Raw genomic sequence first — 19,122 nt, 5'->3', positions numbered from 1 at the left:
TTCTCATTTATTTAGAACCTCATCTAACATGTTTACCAGTTTCTGTTGATAGAGATGAGGAAGAGATTAGGAAACAGATGAGGACCATACACACATTGATGCTAGAATGTAATTTGGCAGCCATTCGATTAATGTCTTTTTCTTTTTTATTGAAGTATGACTTACTTACAGGAAACAGCACATATCTTAAGTGTAAACTCTGTGACTTTTTTTTTTTTTTTGAAACAGAGTTTCACTCTTGTTGCCCAGGCTGGATTGCAATGGCAAGATCTCAGCTCACTGCAACCTCCGCCTTTCGGGTTCAAGCGATTCTCCTGCCTCAGCCTCCCCCAGTAGCTGGGATTACAGGCACCTGCCATCATGCCTGGCTAATTTTTGTATTTTTAGTAGAGACGGGGTTTCACCATATTGGTCAGGCTGGTCTCGAACTCCTGACCTTGTGATCGGCCCGCCTCAGCTTCCCAAAGTGCTAGGATTACAGGTGTGAGCCACTGCGCCCCGCCTGTGACTTTTTACTACTACTCAGATCAAGATAAAGAACAACATTTGATTTTTAAAGGCATTTCTATTTTCAAATATCTCTTAAATCACCTCCTGCCTTTTAACCTCCACCCTCACCCCACTACGGAGTCTAATCAGTCTCTCTCTCACTTTCTTTCCCCAGTGCCTGGCTCATGGCAAACACTCAAATATTTGAAATAATGAATCAACAAACAAATATTGTTGAATGAATGAGACCCAAATTGGAAGGAAATGGAGGTCTGTAAGGTTGTGCCCAGACTGTTTTTGGGTAAATTATTCAACATTACCTGCATCGGCCTCCAAAGTTAAATGGTATCTAGTAGGAATTTAGAGGTAAGATTTTTTTTTTCTGCTGTATAGCAAAGTTTCAAAGGGTGGTTAAGGGCACAGAAAATTTGAGCCTCAGGCGGTGTCCTGCTCATCCCCCTGCACCCCACACCCAGGGCTGGCTGGCCCCACCCCCGCCAATCTTTGCAGCCCTGCAAAGCGCCCCGCCCGGCTGCGGTCCCGCCAGCGGGAAGCCATTCATCACCGCCTGGATGCCAGCCAACTCGACCAGCCCCCGCCTTCCTGCCAGCCAATAGCCGGAAGGCAGGAGGCGTGCGGGGCTCTAAGTGGTATAAAAGGGATCCGAGGGCCAGGCCGCGCCACCTCTGCGCCCCCGGTTGGGTCTGCTTGTTGCTGGCGTCCTGTTCCGCGCCAGAGCCCCTGGGCCGGTGTTTCTGTGCATGCCGTCTGACTGGGCCCTGGCTCCCGGAGTCTGGGTTTCAGACGTGCCCTGGTGCCCATTCTGCTGGAGGAAAGAAGAAGCCCTGAGGCCCCCTTCCCTTATACACTTGGGGCCCGCAGGGTCGCCCACGAGGGCAAGGGGGTGGAGAAATGCAGAAAGATGCAGAGGGGCCCTGGGGATGGCAGGAGACTGGAAGGCAGGCCCTGGCTGCCCTCCCGCCCGGAACCGCCGGCCGCCCTTCCCGAAAAGCAGTCCTCCGCGCTCCCCTCCGCGCCCGCCGGCTCCGGCCTGTGGCAGCGCTAATGAGGCAGTCTGGAGGAAGCCGGTGCCAGCGGGCAGGACTCTGGGCGGCAGGCCAGGCTTGTCATCCTGGCGGCTCTGCTGGGCTGCGGGCGCCACGTGGGAGCTGGGGGCACAGCAGCCGGCGGCCCTCTACCCCCAGCGGGGTCTCCGCCTCAGCCCCCAGAAAGCTAGGCCTGCAAACTCAGGGTCCTCGGGAAGGAGCAGCGCCCTTCCTTGCCGGCCCTCCCGGCTCCTCTGGCAGTGCTGCGCATCCCGCTCTGCGCTGTCCTCTCCGCCGCGGCGTGGGTCCGTCGGCTGCTTCGGAGCCGAGCCGCTCCCCGCAATCCCTCAGCCATCGCGGGCGAGGACACCTTTCTGGTCGCCTCTCGGCATTGCCATGCCCCCTCAGCTCCTTCCTTTTGACCTAGTACGGTTACTGTGTGGACCAGGGGTTCGGATGGGCCTAGGGCAGGGATGCGCGAGAAAGCCACTTGTCACCAGCAGTTCCCCATCCGGAGCCCCGGCCTGCGGAAACTGCACCAAACACTTCAACCTGAGCCTCAGTGTTCCCTTCCGTAAAATGCGGAGAGCATCGCGTAATTCACAGGATTCAGTGAGCCAGTTTGTGTGAAGCGCCCGGCTCCTGCCTGTCCCTGCTACATTGGAATAGCAGGGCCGAGGCGGGCGCGACCGCGTTGCTAAGCGCATTTGCCCGTCCCTCCTTGCGGTCGCTTAAGGGTGGTGGAGGAAGCCAAGCCCTGGGTGTGGCCGCATATTTGCCAAAATATTTCTGGAAAATGTCTCCTTTCTTGTCGCCATAGTAGCCCCTGAACTCCACGGAATTTAACCGAATACTCTTTTTTTTTCTCCCCTTCCAAGAGTTGCCATTTTGCATTATTTACTGGGACGGGTTATGCACTCAGCGCTTACAATGTAAATGTTTACATAACTATATCATTTTCTCTAATTGCAGAAGTAGTCAAGCCCGTTATAAATGTCCAATCTTAAACAGTTTTGTAATGTAGGACTTGAAAGACGCAGGTACAACTTCTGTTAACGTCCACGGCTCGCCACTTTTCCTTCCTCGCCGAAATTCCTGTGCCCACGCTGGCGCGGAACTAGCAGGGTGGGTCACGCGTGCAGGTTGCTAGGGCAACGTCCTGTCGCCGGTGTTGGAAACCAACGAGTAACTCTCAGGAGCCGGAGTCGGGCCCGCCCTGGGGGCGGAGTTAGTCAGCGGGTCGGCCCCGGCGGGAGCGCGTTTCCTGCTGGTCCCTGCAGGTGGCACCATAGGATCGCGGATGCTTTCCTGGGGCGGGGCTTCCCGCAGTGCTCAGCGCACGCCAGGGGCGGGGCCGGGGTGGAGCGTGGGCCACCAGCTGCAGTCCGCAAAGGATCGAGGGAAACGAGCTGTCCCGGGACGCAACCCTAGACAAGCTCAGGAACGCATTTACAGGGACGCAGAAAGTGTACGCGTCAGAGAGTGGAAAGGCGAAAACAGAGGTTATGGGACGGCGACAGAGAAGGGAAGTCGTGTCGCCCGGAAAGGCTATACAATCTCCATCCTTCCCGTTTGTCCCTGCGACACCCTTCCACCTTCCTGTCCCTCTGGACCTGCAATTCTTCACACCCTCTGCAGCGCACAGGGTGCTCAGGACACGTGCACGGTGGGGGCTGGCGATGCTTCCTCGCCCCCACCACCCACAAGCTTGCAGAGAGCTGTAGTGTCCAGGGTGTATGCCAAGATAGGAATTCCACGGTTCCAGGCATGCCAAGAAAAATAGCCATGCTGTTTCTCGGTTTGTTCAGAGGAAGACTTAACTCTCTTCCCTTCTGGAGTTTGGGAATGGAAAAAATGACTCAAGGAATCCCCAGCGGAGCTACCATGTATGTACTGCATTGCAAAATAGAGGTACCATATTTTGCTCTCCCCTACCTGGCAGTATGCGCCACACGTGGGGCTCCGTGGTATCGCACCCCCTCATGGTGTTAAATAGTTCCCTTTCCCTTGTCCCACATCTCTGCCCAATCACACAACCACAGGGACACGCCCCACCGTGGTACTGGGTATCCCCACCATGAGCCACAGAAAGTGCAGGAGCCCTTATCTGAACACACACACACACTTCCTAAGCCAAGAGAGAAGGAGACCCTTGGCAGAAGACAAAAGCAGGTTTATTAGGGCCCTGGGGCCAGGAATGCCTAAGATATGAGTTAAGGCCAGGGCCGTGAGAAGAGGTGACTCTCCTGAGGCCAAACCTTTGCATCTCAGAATCCCTGGCTGGAGACCTTAGGAGTCAGTTCCGGGAGGGACCTGGGGATGCAGAGGGGTCTCTCCTGACCCTGGGATCTTTGAGCTTTTGCCAGGATTGGGGAAATGGTCTAGGGGGCAGGGAGCCTTGAATCCACAGCCTTCATTTCAATAACGACCATTTAATTTGTTCCTTGGCAGACTGAAGAACCTGGGGTGGGGTGGGGGAGGTTGAGAGAGAATTGAGAATGTCAAATGCCTCCACACACAGTCATGGGGAGGTCCACAGCCCACCTTCCCCAAGCGCCCCTGCAACCCCCCGGTCACTAGGTGGCAGCAGCTTGTCTCCGCTTGGCTTAAACGCGGCCAACCCTCCAAGTCAGAAAGCGCAGACCAAACCGGCTGCAGCCAGCTCCCACCTCAGGCCCAAGCCTGCCCAGACCTCTGGCTCCTGCATCTGCAGCGTGGGTGTGGCAGCAGCCTGTCTCCCCGCTGTCATACCATGAGAGTTCCCGCCCACAGTGCCACGTCCAGGCGGAGACAGGGCCCAGGCCTGACACTCCCTGTGCTCAGACGCCTCAGCAAACCCCTAGCTCTGGCCATGGCTGGCAATGTGTCCTCAACACCCCACCCCAACCCACTGCTGATGTGGCACAGCTGGCAAAGGGTGGCCAGCCAGACCCTGCGGTGGGATGCCTGGTAGAAAGTCTCAGCCCAGTGCTTACACAAATCCATACAAGTGCACACACGCATGCACAATACCAAAACAGGAGAGGGGGACAGGCCTCCAGGTGTGTCCCTCAGATTGTCCCTCCAGCCACTCAGCCTTATTCCCTTCTAGAGAAGGAGGGAACGCTGTGTCTCCTCCTCCTGCACAGTCTCCCTCCTCTCTTGGGGACAGTGGCTTAGGGTTCTCCTAGCCAGAATCTAACTTTGTCCTCATTTTATCCCCCATTGGCTACCTGTAGCTTCCTTTGTTTTTACTCAAGAATTCCATCAAAAATGCTGTTTTCATTCTTTCTCCGTTTGGAGAAATACTGATGGTTATTCAGCATGTGTTAACTTGCTTGGAGCCCTGCTAAGAGCTTGCTATGCATTGGCTCATTGAATTCTCACAACTCCATGAAGAGGGTCCTGTTACTATGTGAGGCCCAGAGAGGTTGAGTAACTTGCCCTAGGTCACACAACTTTAGGTGGTAAGGTAGAACATGTACCCTGGGATGACTCCCATGAGCACCTGTGTTCTTATCTGCTCTGCTCATTACTCCCTACCCTCTTTCCACCCCGAAAATTGCCTTGCAGCTGCATTCATTCCAGCATGGTATGAGGAAACATGGGTAATCAGAGGGGAGGGCGAAGCAGAGTGAGCGCTAAGGGCAGTGCAGGAAAATGGGCACCACACCTGGGACTCCACACGAGACAGCACAGGCTCATCTCGGTAGGGCCACCACAGCACAAGGAGTTAGCGCCAGGGCAGGAAGTTCCATACAAGCAGGATTAGTCTGAGCAGAGAGACCTGCAGGCGGACAGAAGAGAGGTCAAGACAGTCGTCCTGGCCGGGCGCGGTGGCTCACGCCTGTAATCCCAGCACTTTGGGAGGCCGAGGCGGGTGGATCACGAGGTCAGGAGATCGAGACCATCCTGGCTAACACAGTGAAACCCCATCTCTACTAAAAATACAAAAAATTAGCCGGGCGTGGTGGCAGGCGCCTGTAGTCCTAGCTACTCGGGAGGCTGAGGCAGGAGAATGGCGTGAACCCGGGAGGCAGAGCTTGCAGTGAGCTGAGATCGCGCCACTGCACTCCAGACTGGGCGACAGGACAAGACTCCGTCTCAAAAAAAAAAAAAAAAAAAAAAAAAAAGACAGTCGTCCTGAACTAGCAGGAAGTTTGTGCAGCTGGGGAACTGATCAGGCTTCAGAGCCAGGAACCTCCCCCTGGCCTCACGCTCTGCATGCACCTCCAGATAGGACCATGCAGGGTTGTGGCAGGTTCTTCCATAGCCAGATCACTCAGGGGCAAGGTGACAAGTGATGAGTGGGGAAACTCAGATCCTATCATGGGTCTGAGAGTCCCTTAACAATCCCAGTGTGCACCCTAAGTGGCAAGGACAGGGGTTAAGAGCCAAACTCCTATTTGGTACCCTTTCCAGATTTCGGTAGAGGACGCATCAGAGGCCTGAGTTCCCAGATTTTTGGGGGGCACAAGTGACCCAGTCATCTCCAAGGTAGGCAGCTCATCCTAGTTTCAATCCAACTAAACCAAGCCAGGAGATGAGGTGGGCTGATGGTAACACACCCATCCATCCATTAGTACCCAGCTCCCCCGAGTTGGAGAGCCCGGAGGCCTCCAGTGAGTCTCTCCAGATACGACCTGTCACTGCCTCATCCCTTCCCTCCTCACCCCGGATTTTTCAGACTTGATAACTTCACTGGGTCCCCCTAGGATGCTCTGCTCCCCGTATCTCTCTAGACCATTTCTAGCCAAGGCAGATGCAGGGGGGCCTACCTGGGCCACACTCTGTTCAGTCAAGCCGCCATCATCTGCCTGTAAGGAAGCAGAGTCAAAGGGTGGGGTAGGGCCAGCATGAGGGTCCTGGGTCAGGAAGGTGAAGGAAAGGGCGCTTGGGGGTATGGATGAGGTGGTGCAGTGGTTAGGGTGATTCAGAGCTGCACCTGTGTCACTGGTTAGTAGAAGTCCTGCAGCCTGTCATTTGGAAGCCAGGACCTCTGGGACTGTGCTATGGTGCATGGAGGGTGAGGGAAGATGGGAAGAAAGATGGGAAGAAAGGTTTCATCCAGACATGAAAAAGCCAAACAAGGCAGGGAGGTTCTATCCATACCCCTGACCCCCAACCTCAAGGCAGCAGCCACCTGGTGCCTCTTTGAGGATGTATTTATTTCCCCAGTCTATACTTCCTACCAGGAAAGAGGTGAGGTACTTGTGCTCCTAGCCGGGGAGAGGGCAGGAAGATTTCTTCCATTAACTGGCATCCCACCCACAAACTGCTGCTCATCCCACCCCTAACAAGTGTATCAGCCCAGTGGTTGGCTTCTGCTAGAGGAGCTTGGGCTTCTACCATCTAGGCCCTAGCAGCCCTCTTCCCAGGGAGGACAGGAAGGGCAGCCTAAAAGAGGAGGTGTGCAGAAAGACTCTTACCCTAAAATTCACCTTCCGGATCACTTGCTGGGGGTCACTCTCCAGAATCACACTACAAGATGAGAGGAAAAACCAGGAGGCAAATCAGTGGCACAATCCTCCCCTCTGCCCCTTCTCCTTGCCAAGCCTCTTCCCTCTCCCAATGCATCCTGCAACATCTCCACCTTCCAGGTCCCTTCCCACTGATAGCCCTCAAGTCAGAACTCTCCCTCAGCATGGAGGGCCGGCCCTCAGCTCTGATTCTTTGATGCTTCAACCCAGTGGCCACATGCTTTGTCATCCCTGGGCAAAATCTTTGAAACTGGATGAGAACAGTCTGGTCTAGAATGATCAGGTTGTCAAAAGCAGGGACTCTCAAAACTCAGAGCTCTTGAAAGTTCACTTCACCTTCTGGGTATAGGGTTGGATTCTCTGTGAAAAGAGTTAGGAAGGGAGGCCCTGGGGGTTCTTATCTTGTTGCACTGTTATTTTATGGCATGGGGTCATGCCCTGCATAAAAGAAATGAAACTCCAAAAATCAGCATCTACCTTCTCCCCAACTTCCTCCCCCCCCTTTTTTTTTAAGGCTGGGCACAGTGGCTCATGCCTGTAATCCCAGCACTTTGGGAGGCCGAGGTGGGTGGATCACCTGAGGTCAGGAGTTCCAGACCAGCCTGGCCAATATGGCGAAACCCTGTCTCTACTAAAAGTCCAAAAATCGGCCAGGCATAGTGGCACACATTGTAATTCCAGCCAGTCGGGAGGGTGAGGCAGGAGAATCGCTTCAACTTGGGAGGCAGAGGTTGCAGTGAGCCAGGATCACGCCACTGCACTCCAGCCTGGGCATCACAGTGAGACTCCGTCTAAAAAAAAAAATTATTATTTTTTTTAAATCTTCCCTTTTAGTCCAGGCACAGTGGCTCACGCCTGCAATCCTAGCACTTTGCGAGGCTGAGGTGGGCGGATCACAAGGTCAAGAGTTCGAGACCAGCCTGGCCAATATAGTGAAACCCCGTCTTTACAGAAAATACAAAAAAAATTAGCCAATAGTGGTGGCGCACACCTGTAATCCCAGCTACTCAGGAGGCTGAGGCAGGAGAATTGCTTGAACCCAGGAAGCAGAGGTTGCAGTGAGCCGAGATCACGCCACTGCACTCCAGCCTGGGCGACAGAGCGAGACTCTGTCTCAAAAAAAAAACCACACACACACACACACAAAAACAAACAAACAAAAAAATTCCCTTTTGAGAGACCCAAATATTGTAGCTTTTCTCAGACAGCAGGCGCTCCTTCATGACGCCTTGGGGTTATGTACAGGATACATGGGCATGAGGGCCTGTCACTGCGGCAGGACAAAGATGACAGGATCTGAGTGTACCTCCTTACCCAGTGAGACTCCTCCAGGGCAGAAGCTTTGTTTTTCTTTTTTACTAAATCACTGGAAATGACAAACATTTCTTGGGAGCCTCTTCCAGGCCCCATCCTTGGGCTGAGCACCCCCTACCCCCTAACCAGGGGTCCTGCAGTCCATAAAGAAAGAGCAACCCAGGCCAAGGCTCCAGTTTAGGCGTTGCCTCCCGACTGGCGCTTCCCCAGTTTTTCTTGGCAGGAAACTGAGTTCCTCAGAGGCAGAGACGGGAAGCTTGTGAAGCGTACACCTCAGGCATCCTCCTTTGCACAAGCCATCCAGAGCCCTGCATCTTGTTTTGCATTTATAGTTTTGTGTGTGTTTGTGTAAAGTTTTCCTTCAAGAGGGTTCACCAAATTGTATATGCTTCTGGCTCCCCAAAACCCGGCGTTACCCCACTCCCTTTTGGGTCCCAGAAATCTGCAGGAGGCATTCCTTAGTGCCCCAGGCAGTCCAGTACAGTGCCATGGAAACAGCATGGCCCCTGCAACTATGCACATGGTTTTAGATCTTGGCCCTGCCACTCCTTAGGTGTGTGAGTGACCTCCAGCGTGTCACTTGAACCTTTGAGCCTGTTTCCTAATGTATAACATGATGTAATGATAGAGGCACGTATGTTTTTAAGGAGCTAAAGAAATTTCTATTGGCCGGGCGCGGTGGCTCATGCCTGTAATCCCAGCACTTTGGGAGGCCGAGGTGGGTGGATCACAAGGTCAGGAAATCGAGACCATCCTGGCTAATATGGTGAAACCCCGTCTCTAGTAAAAATACAAAAAAATTAGCCGGGTGTGGTGGTGGGTGCCTGTAGTCCCAGCTACTCAGGAGGCTGAAGCAGGAGAATGGTGTGAACCCGGGAGGTGGAGCTTGCAGTGAGCCGAGATCATGCTACTGCACACCAGCCTGGGCGACAGAGACTCTTGTCTCAAAAAAAAAAAAAAAAAAGAAATTTTTATTATCCTTTGCCTCAGAGCCAGAACTTCTTTTTCTCTCTGAATATTGATCCCCTGATGGAAATTCACAAGTCAACTTTTCTCAAAAGAGCTCCTAGCTTCCTAAGAATATACTAGCATACCAATAGGAGGCAACATCTATTGAATGAGAACCACAAGTTTCACATGTATCTTCTCATTTAATCCCCACAATGCCTTATTACCTCCATCCTAAAGATGGAGAAAGTAAGGCTTGGGGAGAGTCAGTAATTGACCCAGGTCACACATCTAGCTTGTGTTGGAATTGAGCCCTAAGAGCAGGACATGTGGGGCTGGTGGGACTGTCTGAAGTCCTTCCAAAGAGGGCCAGCATCTGTGCCAGTGCTTCCCCTGGGCATTGGAGACCAAACTGGATTTTCCCCCAACTCTGCCTATTCAACAGTCTCCCATAGTTTGACATCAGGTTACTCTCTTGTTTGGCTTGACTTTGGCTAACATTGAAATCAACTTCTATCTTCATGAGTGGGGTGTTAGTAAGGGGAAGGGGTAGGGGAATGGGATCCCTGGGAATATGCTGGGGGAAGGGAGTGAGAAGTTGGTCAGAGTTCTAGCCATGCTGGGTGCCATCTGGGGCTGATGATTCTCAAAGGCACTCCTACTGTGAGTGTCCCTGACTGTCTCCTCCTCACCCGCCATCCACAATCTCGTCCAGCACCAAGAAGGCTCCGTCCATGTTCTCCAGCAACCAGCACTTCTCCACGTTCTTCCTGAAGGTGGACACAAGCTCCTGAGCCTCCCTGTGGCTGGGAGGAACTGAGTCCCTGCCTAGGTGAGGCTGACCCCACTCTCCAAAGACTGCCTCATTCACCCCTCACCAAACAAGGACAGGGAAGGAGAATGTGAAGGGCAGTGAGCACAGAGCCCATGCAAGGCATTTCTGAGCAAAGGGCCGTTCTGCTTCCTTACACCCTACCTTGTCCAACCTCCCATACTTTGGGCCTTGACACCCTGGCACCCACCACAGGACCCCAAATGCGTTTCACAACTAAGTTAGAGCTATAGCACAGCCCTACTTTGGTTCATTTTGTCGACTGTGAACTTTTCTTTTTGGATTATCTTAGTCTTGTGGGGACTTCAGGAGAAAAACAGGGAGGAAGGGCCCTGTGACATATCAGGGCCCGGGGGGATGGGGCCTCGCAGGGCAGAGAACCTCACTCACCTTAACATGTGGTTCAGAGACTCAAACAGGCAGGTGAGAACAGACATGAGCATCAGCTGGGATGGGCAGATACAGGAGGAGGAAAACGAGAGTTTGAGATTGAGAAGGTCAAAAGAAGCACTTGGAGCCCACCTGTATGGGCAGCAATGGAGAGTTTCAGAGGCCTGGGCTGGAGACTGACTGCAGTGGGACATTAGAGGGAACTTCCATGTGTCTGGGCTGGGAAACTGGAGTTCTCCACTGAGAGACATTGAGTGTATCCTTCTCTAGTTATGTTTAAGAAGGACAAAGTCTCCCTTGAAGATGAAGTGATTACTTCATTCCTGGTTCCCAAGGAAACTAAGGGGCATCGAAGATACACATTGTCCCAGAAAAGAACCCTTCTGGCTGCCCTCCTCTACCCCATGGAGCCTAGAAGGAAGGGTCCAATGGTGAGCCTCAAGGTCCCAGCCTCAAGCCCAGATTCCAAATAACAACATTTCCCCATAGACAGACCCTTCTTACTGCCCCAACCTCCTGAATTCACCTCATTCTCGTAGGATGAGCCCACCACGTATAGGAAGAGGTCAATGCTGTTCTTGTAGACGATGGTCATACCCCCAAAAAATGCAATCTCACCTAGAAGTGGAGGGAGCTTTCAGTCCTGGCCACCTTGCCTGGTCCCAGCCTAGCCCCTCCTCCTCATGTATGACTCTGTGACTCTCCTATTTCCTTCTCCCCTTTCTAGAGAACCCTTGGAAAGACCAGCACTAGGGACACTACCATCAGGCAGCCCCGTGTCCTTCCCCTTATCTGCTACTCTATTTCTAGGGACTGCCTCAGGCCAAGGAGTCAACAAGCCCAGTTGTTGACCAGTTTACCTCCTGCCCATGCTCCCACCCTGTGCAGCACCTTGGGACCAGATCCAGGTTGGGACCACAACACAGTTGGCCTCCTCCGCTAGAGAGAGGCCTGGGGATGCTGGGGGGTTGGGTAGTTGGGGGAATTGGAGAGTGACAGGGAGTGGAGGTTCCCTGGAGGAAGGGAGTGGAGAACAGCTGGGAAGGAGAGGACAAAAAGCCTCTGAAGAAAGGGAAGTGGCCTGTGGGTGTGCAAGGCTGATGGGGACAGATGTGTCCAGATGGAGAAGATGACTGTGCATCTGATAGTCTGCTGGAGGAAGAGGGGGACACTTACTCTCAGTCCGGCTGGTCTTGTTGAAGACATTTTTCTCGAAAACCATCTGCTCCTTCATGGAGGGGAATGTGTCATCATAATACTATGAGAAAGGGAAGGAGAAGGGACCATAGCTTTCCACACAGCCTGGATCCTCCCTAGACTGGGGGGCAGGAAAGAGTAGGTGCTGGGCAAGCGGGATCCTGCTTCCCTGCCCCATCTCTCCATTACTGCACCCTAGGCCTGCAGGCTCACTACTTCCTCCAAAACAAATTATTCTTTTTTAGATGGAGTTTTGCTCTTATTGCACAGGCTGGAGTGCAATGGCACGATCTCGGCTCACCACAACCTCCACCTCCCGGGTTCAAGCAATTCTCCTGCCTCAGCCTCCTGAGTATCTGGGATTACAGGCATGAGCCACCACGCCCAGCTAATTTTGTATTTTTAGTAGAGACGGGGTTTCTCCATGTTGGTCAGGCTGGTCTCGAACCCTCGACCTCAGGTGATCCACCCACCTTGGCCTCCCAAAGTGCTGGGATTACAGGCATGAGCCACTGTGCTCAGCCCCCTCCAAAACAAATTCTGAGCAAAGAAAGTCCCAAAAAGTAGAGGGATATTGAGGCCTGCTTTTGGAGTCCCCTCCTGGTATCTTGGAGGATCTTGTACATTCAGCAGATGTGCAGGGTGCTAAGGATTGGCATGGTCACTAGGGCACACTAATTCTACAGCACCCTGAGTCTACTGGAAAGATGGCAAAACCAGGAGTCCTTCTTAAACAATGATAACGATAATAACAACAGCAACTTTATTATCCCCATTACACGGATGGGGAAACCGAGGCGTCAAGAAGTCAGGTAACGGCCTGGCATGGTGGCTCATGCCGTAATGCCAGCACTTTGGGAGGCCAAGGCAGGTGGATCACCTGAGGTCAGGCGTTCAAGACCAGCTTTGCCAACATGGTGAAACCCAATCTCTACTAAATATACAAAATAAATAAGCCGGGCATGGTGGCGGGTGCCTGTAATCCCAGCCACTTGGGAGGCTGGGGCAGGAGAATCGCTTGAACCCTGGAGGCGGAGGTTGCAGTGAGCTGAGATCGCACCACTGAACTTCAGCCTGGGCAGCAGAGTGAGACTCCGTCTCAAAAAAAAAAAAAAAAAAGAAGAAGTCAGGTGACTTCCCCAACATCTCACAGTTGTGAGGCCAAAGCTGGGTTTGAGCACTAAGGACGGTCTGACTGCAGACAGGGTTATAGTGAAGATTAAATATCTAAGAAACAATTCCTCACACATATCCCATAACTAAATTAATGTTTTTTGTTTGGGAATGGTGAGCCTCTCTCTCTGACTCAGTTTCTTAATCTGTAGGGAGCAAGAGCCTTTGGCCTTGCTGATCCACCTCTGACCATCTGCTGGGGCAAGGTGAGGTCAGCTCAGTTTTCAATTTTCTGGATGTGGATTTTGCCACTTAGTACTCAATCCGCAGGCAGATTAGCCATCTCCCTAGTGGCCGCTGCTTATTTGAATGTCATAAAAACAAAAAACTTTCAGTTCCAAATAAACAAACAGAAAATTTGTTTTTTTGGGATGGGGTCTCACTCTATAACCCAGATTGGAGTGCAGTAGCTCGATTATGGCTCACTGCAGCCTCAACCTCTCAGGCTCAGGCGATCCTCCCACTTCAGCCTCCCGAGTAGCTGGGACTACAGGCATGCACCACCACGCCCGGCTAATTTTCATATATATATATTTTTTTGTAGAGATGGGGTTTGCCATGTTTCCCAGGCTGGTCTGGCACTCCTGGGCTCAAGCAGTCCACCCGCCTCAGCCTCCCAAAGTACTGGGATTACAGGCATCAGCCACTGCGCCTGGCCTTACAACACATTTCTTTTCTTTTTTTTTTTTTTTTTTTGAGACAGAGTTTCACTCTTGTTGCCCAGGCTGGAGTGCAATGGTGCCATCTCGGCTCACTGCAACCTCTGCCTCCCAGGTTCAAGCAATTCTCCTGCCTCAGCCTCTCAAGTAGCTGGGATTACAGGCACCCACCACCATGCCTGGCTAATTCTTTGTATTTTTAGTAGAGACAGGGTTTCACCATGTTGGCCAGGCTGGTTTTGAACTCCTGATCTGAAGTGATCTGCTTGCCTCGGCCTCCCAAAGTGCTAGGATTACAGGCATGAGCCATCACTCCTGGCCTTATAATGCATTTCATAGCTAATGCAGATGCTATAGCTCCACTACAATTAATTGTGTTCACAGCAGAAATTTATTTTTGGATTATTTTAGTTTGATTCGCTCAGGCCGTGTTTTCTAGGATAGATAACAGCTAATTGAATGGGGGTACAGTGAAAACCACCTTGAGCTTCATGTCAAAAAACCTGAGTTTGCCTGTGAAACCTGTGAAATGGGAGAAGTGAAAAAATTAAATAAGTAAATAAATAAAATTTGAGTTTGGATCTGTTAGGATATTAATACTTGTGACCTCAGGCAACTCACTTAGCTTCTTTACCCCCATTTTCTTCATCTACGAAATTAAAGAGTTGGATTATACAGTCTCTAAAATCCCATCTGGTTCTAAATCCTTAGACTCCTTAGACTAAATCGTTAGTGTTTACCAAGCTGTAGAACAAAAGTGGAGGTTTTGAGGAGGTTTAGAGATAAACCCCAAAGAACAAAAGAACTTGTGTGGGGGTTTGGGGACTAAGACTCCTGGGTCCCAGGCTCAACACTCCACTGACCCATTAGGCAGAACCTTCCCATGCCCAGGTCCAACTGGCCAGTAGCAGGATGATGAGGAAACATTTCAGGGAACATGAGTAGAAACAGAGGAGACTCCTCACTTCAGGGAGCAGCAACTTGACAAGGCAGGAGGATGAGAAGGACCTCTGGAGGGGTCTAAGCTGAGCTGCCCTGAGTCACAGAGATCACAGTGGAGTTTCTCCTGAGACAGGAGTGTCAGCTGGGTGGGAACTGTGTCCCTCATGGGTGGGGTCAGAGGTTACCTTGGCCAGCAGCCGGCGCCCGTCATTATCTAGGATGAAAACAGCCTTGATGGTGTAGAGGGAAGGTTCCTGCAACTGACACCGGAGAGGAGAGTTCCGTTTGGCCCCTGACTCAAGGTGGACACCCTGTCTCTATGGGATCTGCTGGCCCTAGGATACATCCTCAGCCTCCAGCAATCCCAGCCCTCAAGGTCCACAGCTGGTTCTGCCCAACTCTATGCCACATGGGCCAATCCAGGTGCCCACTCCACTCCCAGGCAGATGTTCCACTGCAGGCCCCGAGTGGGCGCTGTGCCCGTTGGGTGCAGAAGGTCCCTCCGGGCCCAAGTTCTGTCATGCACTGACTGCTCCAGAGCCCGAGTCGGAGTGTATCACAGAACCTGGGCCGGGGGGGACAGCGGGCCGAGCCTCCTCCTTGCAGCTGATCCCTGGCCGGGCTGGACCTGCGCTCTCAGCGCGCCCCCAGGCCCTGGCCCGGGTGGACTCCAGAAGCATGCCTATCACCCACCGGTGATGGGAGCCGAGTCTGGGACGGACAGGCCACTCCTTACCCTCCCCGCGGAATCGCAACTCACCCGCCACCCCCGCTCCAAACGGACCCAGAACTTCAGCCCCGCGCCGACGGACTCAGGACAGGCCTCCTCTCCGGTCGGCGCCGGGACGAACTTTTCCTCCCGGGTCCTGGGGCCGGTCAGGAGTGACACAAAGTTCCCAGCCGCCGGGCGCGCGAGTTCTGAGTTGGCTGCTCCCCCCAACCCTGCTCCGTCCCGGCCCAGCTCCCGCCGCCCGGGACCCCCGCGCCCGCCTGCTCCGTACCCGCAGCCCCGAGGGCTCCCCGGCTCGAGCAGGCGGCGCCGGGCCCCCGGCCTGGGCCGCCGCGGCCCCCTCCCCCGGGTGCGGACGTGGCCAGGCCTCGGGCCGCTGCATTCCGCTCGCCGCCTCGCACTGACAGCGCCGCCCGCCGCCTGCCCGCCGCCGCCGCCCCGCCTCCGCGCCCGCCCCGCGGCCCCCTCTCGCGCGTGGCCTTCCTTTCCTCGGGGCCCTGTCCTCTTGCTCGTCCTCTTGCTCCCCGCTCTCCCCTCCGCCCTCAACCCAGCTCTCCTTCCCCCACCTCTCCTCTCCCTCTCTCCTCCTTGGCTCCTTCCCGAGTCCCTTACAGCCCCGAGCTCTGCATCCTCAGGGTGCCCCAAGACCAGCCCTCGTCCTGCTTCCTGCCTGCTCTCCGGCCTGTGGCTTTGGTGTACACCGGTGTCTGTAGGCTGTCCTGGGGCCAGCAGCAAACACAAGAAAAGCCCACTTGTGTCTGTTGACCTCTGGTAGGTACCATGGGGACAAATACGTCAGGTCACCCTTTAGATCTCAGGGACAGGGTCTATAAGCAAGAGCAAATGAGGACAGTTCTGGGGACCCCCCCCGTGAAGAGGCTTTCTCATTCCTCTCTCACTACTTGCAGAAGGGTACCATGGCCCCGGAGACACCTCCCCAGGCTCTCCTAAGTCACAGATATGGCACCATCAGAAGCAAGACAGATGCCCAGCAGCACAAATGCTCCACCAATGTCATCGGGCTTTGCAGCATGTTTTGGTTTCTTTGGTCTAAGTGTACCTAAGACAAGCTCTCATTTCAGGGTACACTGGCAAGTGGGAAATTCACACCCCAGTGATACGTTAGTGCTACGTATGCATTTACCGGTAAAAACACTGTGCATGTATTTTACATTTGACACCTTCACATCCATTATCTAATATAGCCCACACCTGTGAGATAGGCATAATGGACCCTCATTTTAAGGAAAGAGAGACTCAGAGGTTGTGTGACCTTTTCAAGACTATACAGCTAGTTGACTGGGGATAGAACCCAGATTTTTGACTCAAAATTTCTTCCCTATTCTTCTCTTCAAGCCCTCTTATGTTGTGGACCACAGTCACTTACCCTAGATGGTTACAGAATGGGGTTTTCCTCACTGAATGCATCAAGTCTTCTTATCTTCAAGCCTCTGCTGAAATATCATTACCAAAAGGTCCTCCTGACAGCCACCATATCTGACTTGATAGGTCTCTCCTGTCACATTCTCTCAGTTCCTATTTCTTTCATTGCACTTTTTTCAATCTCTAAATATTATTTTTACTAATTTTGCTTGTTTGAGACATGGTCTCACTCTGTTGTCCAGGCTGGAGTGCAGTGGCTCGATCTGGGCTCACTGCAGCCTCAACCTCCTGGGCTCAGGCAATTCTCCCATCTCAGTCTCCCGAGTAGCTGGGACCACTGGTGCATGCAACCACTCCCAGGCTTTTTTTTTTTTTTTGTAGAAACAAGGTCTCAAGGCTGCGCTCAGTGGCTCACACCTGTAATCCCAGCACTTTGGGAGGCTGAGGTGGGCAGAAGGCTTGAGCCCAGGAGTTCCAGACCAGCCTGGGAAACATGGTAAGTCCTGGTCTCTACTAAAACTACAAAGAAATTAGCCAGGTAGGATGGTGTGCACCTGTAGTCCCAGCTACTCAGAAGGCTGAGGTGAGAGAATCACCTGCTGAGTCTGGGGGTTCAAGGCTGCAGAGCCATAATCATGCCACTGTGCTCCAGCCTGGGCAATGGGAGTGAGAACCTGTTTCAAAAAAAAAAAGGAAGAAGAAGAAAGAAGAAAGAGAAGAAAGAAGAAAGAAGAAAGAAGAAAGAAGAAAGAAGGGGAAGAGGAAGAGGAGGAAGAAGAAGAAGAAGAAGAAGAAGAAGAAGAAGAAGAAGAAGAAGAAGAAGAAGAAGAAGAAGAAAAGAAGAAGAAGAAGAAGAAGAAGAAGAAGAAGAAGAAGAAGAAGAAGAAGAAGAAGAAGAAGAAGAAGAAGAAGAAGAGGAGGAGGAAGCAGCAGCAGCAGCAGCAGAAGCCGCGGCGGCGGCAGCGGGGGAGGGGGAAGGGGAGGGGGAGGAGGGTGATCAGGGTCTCACTATGCTGCCCAGGCTGGTCTTAAACTCCTAGGCTCAAGTGATCCTCCCACCTCAGCCTCCCAAAGTGTTGGGATACAGGTGTGAACCACCATTCCCAGCCTTTACTAGTTTGTTTGTTTACAAGTGTTCCTTCTCCCCGCCCAGACTTTCAGCCCTGCAAGAACGAATGAATGTGACTTTGTTTGTTTGTTTGTTTTGTTTTGAGACAGGGTCTTGCTCTATCACCCAGGCTGGAGTACAGTGGTGTGATCATAGTTCACTGCAGACTCAAATTCCCAGTCTAGGCCGGGCACGGTGGCTCATGCCTGTAATCCCAGCTCTTTGGAAGGCCGAGACAGGTGGATCACGAGGTCAGGAGTTTGAGACCAGCCTGGCCAACACGGTGAAACCCCATCTCTACAAAAAATACAAAAAAATTAGCCAGGGGTGGTGGCAGGTGCCTGTAATCCCAGCTACTCGGGAGGATGAGGCAGGAGAATCACTTGAACCCAGGAGGTGGAGGTTGCAGTGACCCGAGACTGCGCTATAGCACTCCAGCCTGGCCAAGAGAGCGAGAACCTGCCCCCCCACCACACACAAAAACAACTCCCAGGATCAAGCCATTCTCCTGTCTCAGCCTCCTGAGTAGGTGGGACGATACACACGTGCCACCATGCCGGGTTATTTATTTTTTTAGAGGCAAGGTCTTGCTGTGTTGTCCAGGCAGGTCTTGAACTCCTGGGATCAAGCCCTCCTCCTGCTTCGGCCTCCCAAAGCCCTGAGATTACAGGTGTGACCCACCTCACCTGGCCAAGTATGTTTGTCTTGTTCACTATGGAATCCCTAGTGTTTCTTACTGGGCTTGGTGACAGATTTTTTTTTTTTTTTTGAGACGGAGTCTTGCTCCGTCACCAGGCTGGAGTGCAGTGGTGAGATCTCGGCTCACTGCAACCTCCGCCTCACGGGTTCAAGTGATTCTCCTGCCTCAGCCTCCCCAGTAGCTGGGACTACAGGTGCACACCACCACGCCCAGCTAATTTTTGTATTTTTAGTAGAGACAGGGTTTCACCATTTTGGCCAGGGTGGTCTCGATCTCTTGACCTTCTGATCTGCTTGCCTCAGCCTCCCAAAGTGCTGGGATTACAGGCATGAGCCACTGCACCTGGCCGATGACAGATATTTAATAAGCATTTGTGAAGTAAACGAATAAAGGAATTCAGGATGAGGGAGATCATGTATAAATATTCACAAATACCAAATTTTAACTAATAATAATTAAAATGCACCTATCAATGATACCATATTGGCTGGTGTGGTGGCTCATACCTGTAATCTCAGCACTTTGGGAGGCCAAGGCAGGCAGATCACTTGAGACCAGGAGTTCGAGACCAGCCTGGCCAACATGGTGAAACCCTGATTCTACTAAAAAAACACAAAAATCAGCCGGGCATGGTGGTGAGTGACTGTAGTCCCAGCTACTTGGGAGGTGAAGGCAGGAGAATCATTTGCACCCATGAGGCAGAGGCTGTAGTGAGCCAAGATCACACCACTGCAGCCTCGGCAACAGAGCAA

General features: G+C 52.7%; 1 protein-coding gene across 2 annotated transcripts; it reads right to left on the bottom strand.

The window, feature by feature from the left end:
• Positions 1–3,687: 3,687 nt before the first annotated feature.
• COPZ2 (coatomer protein complex subunit zeta 2) lies at positions 3,688–15,575 on the bottom strand. 2 transcript variants are annotated; one of them, XR_004028952.1, is made up of 10 exons: positions 15,451–15,575; positions 14,635–14,709; positions 11,655–11,736; positions 11,005–11,096; positions 10,479–10,534; positions 9,949–10,026; positions 6,944–6,995; positions 6,293–6,331; positions 5,188–5,301; positions 3,688–3,996 (listed from the first exon to the last, which is right to left on the bottom strand). XR_004028952.1 is itself a non-coding variant. In XM_030807978.1 (9 exons), the coding sequence occupies exons 1-9, from the start codon at positions 15,559–15,561 to the stop codon at positions 3,949–3,951; spliced, it is 633 nt and encodes a 210-aa protein (XP_030663838.1). In that variant the 5' UTR covers positions 15,562–15,575; the 3' UTR covers positions 3,688–3,948. The 2 variants fall into 2 exon arrangements, 1 of the variants encoding a protein (XP_030663838.1); XM_030807978.1 differs by lacking the exon at positions 5,188–5,301.
• Between the last annotated feature and the right edge of the window lie 3,547 nt (positions 15,576–19,122).

Source organism: Nomascus leucogenys, unplaced genomic scaffold (genome assembly GCF_006542625.1).
Source record: "Nomascus leucogenys isolate Asia unplaced genomic scaffold, Asia_NLE_v1 Super-Scaffold_258, whole genome shotgun sequence".
Classification (NCBI taxonomy): Eukaryota; Metazoa; Chordata; class Mammalia; order Primates; family Hylobatidae; genus Nomascus; species Nomascus leucogenys.
This window is presented reverse-complemented; position numbering and strand designations above follow the sequence as displayed.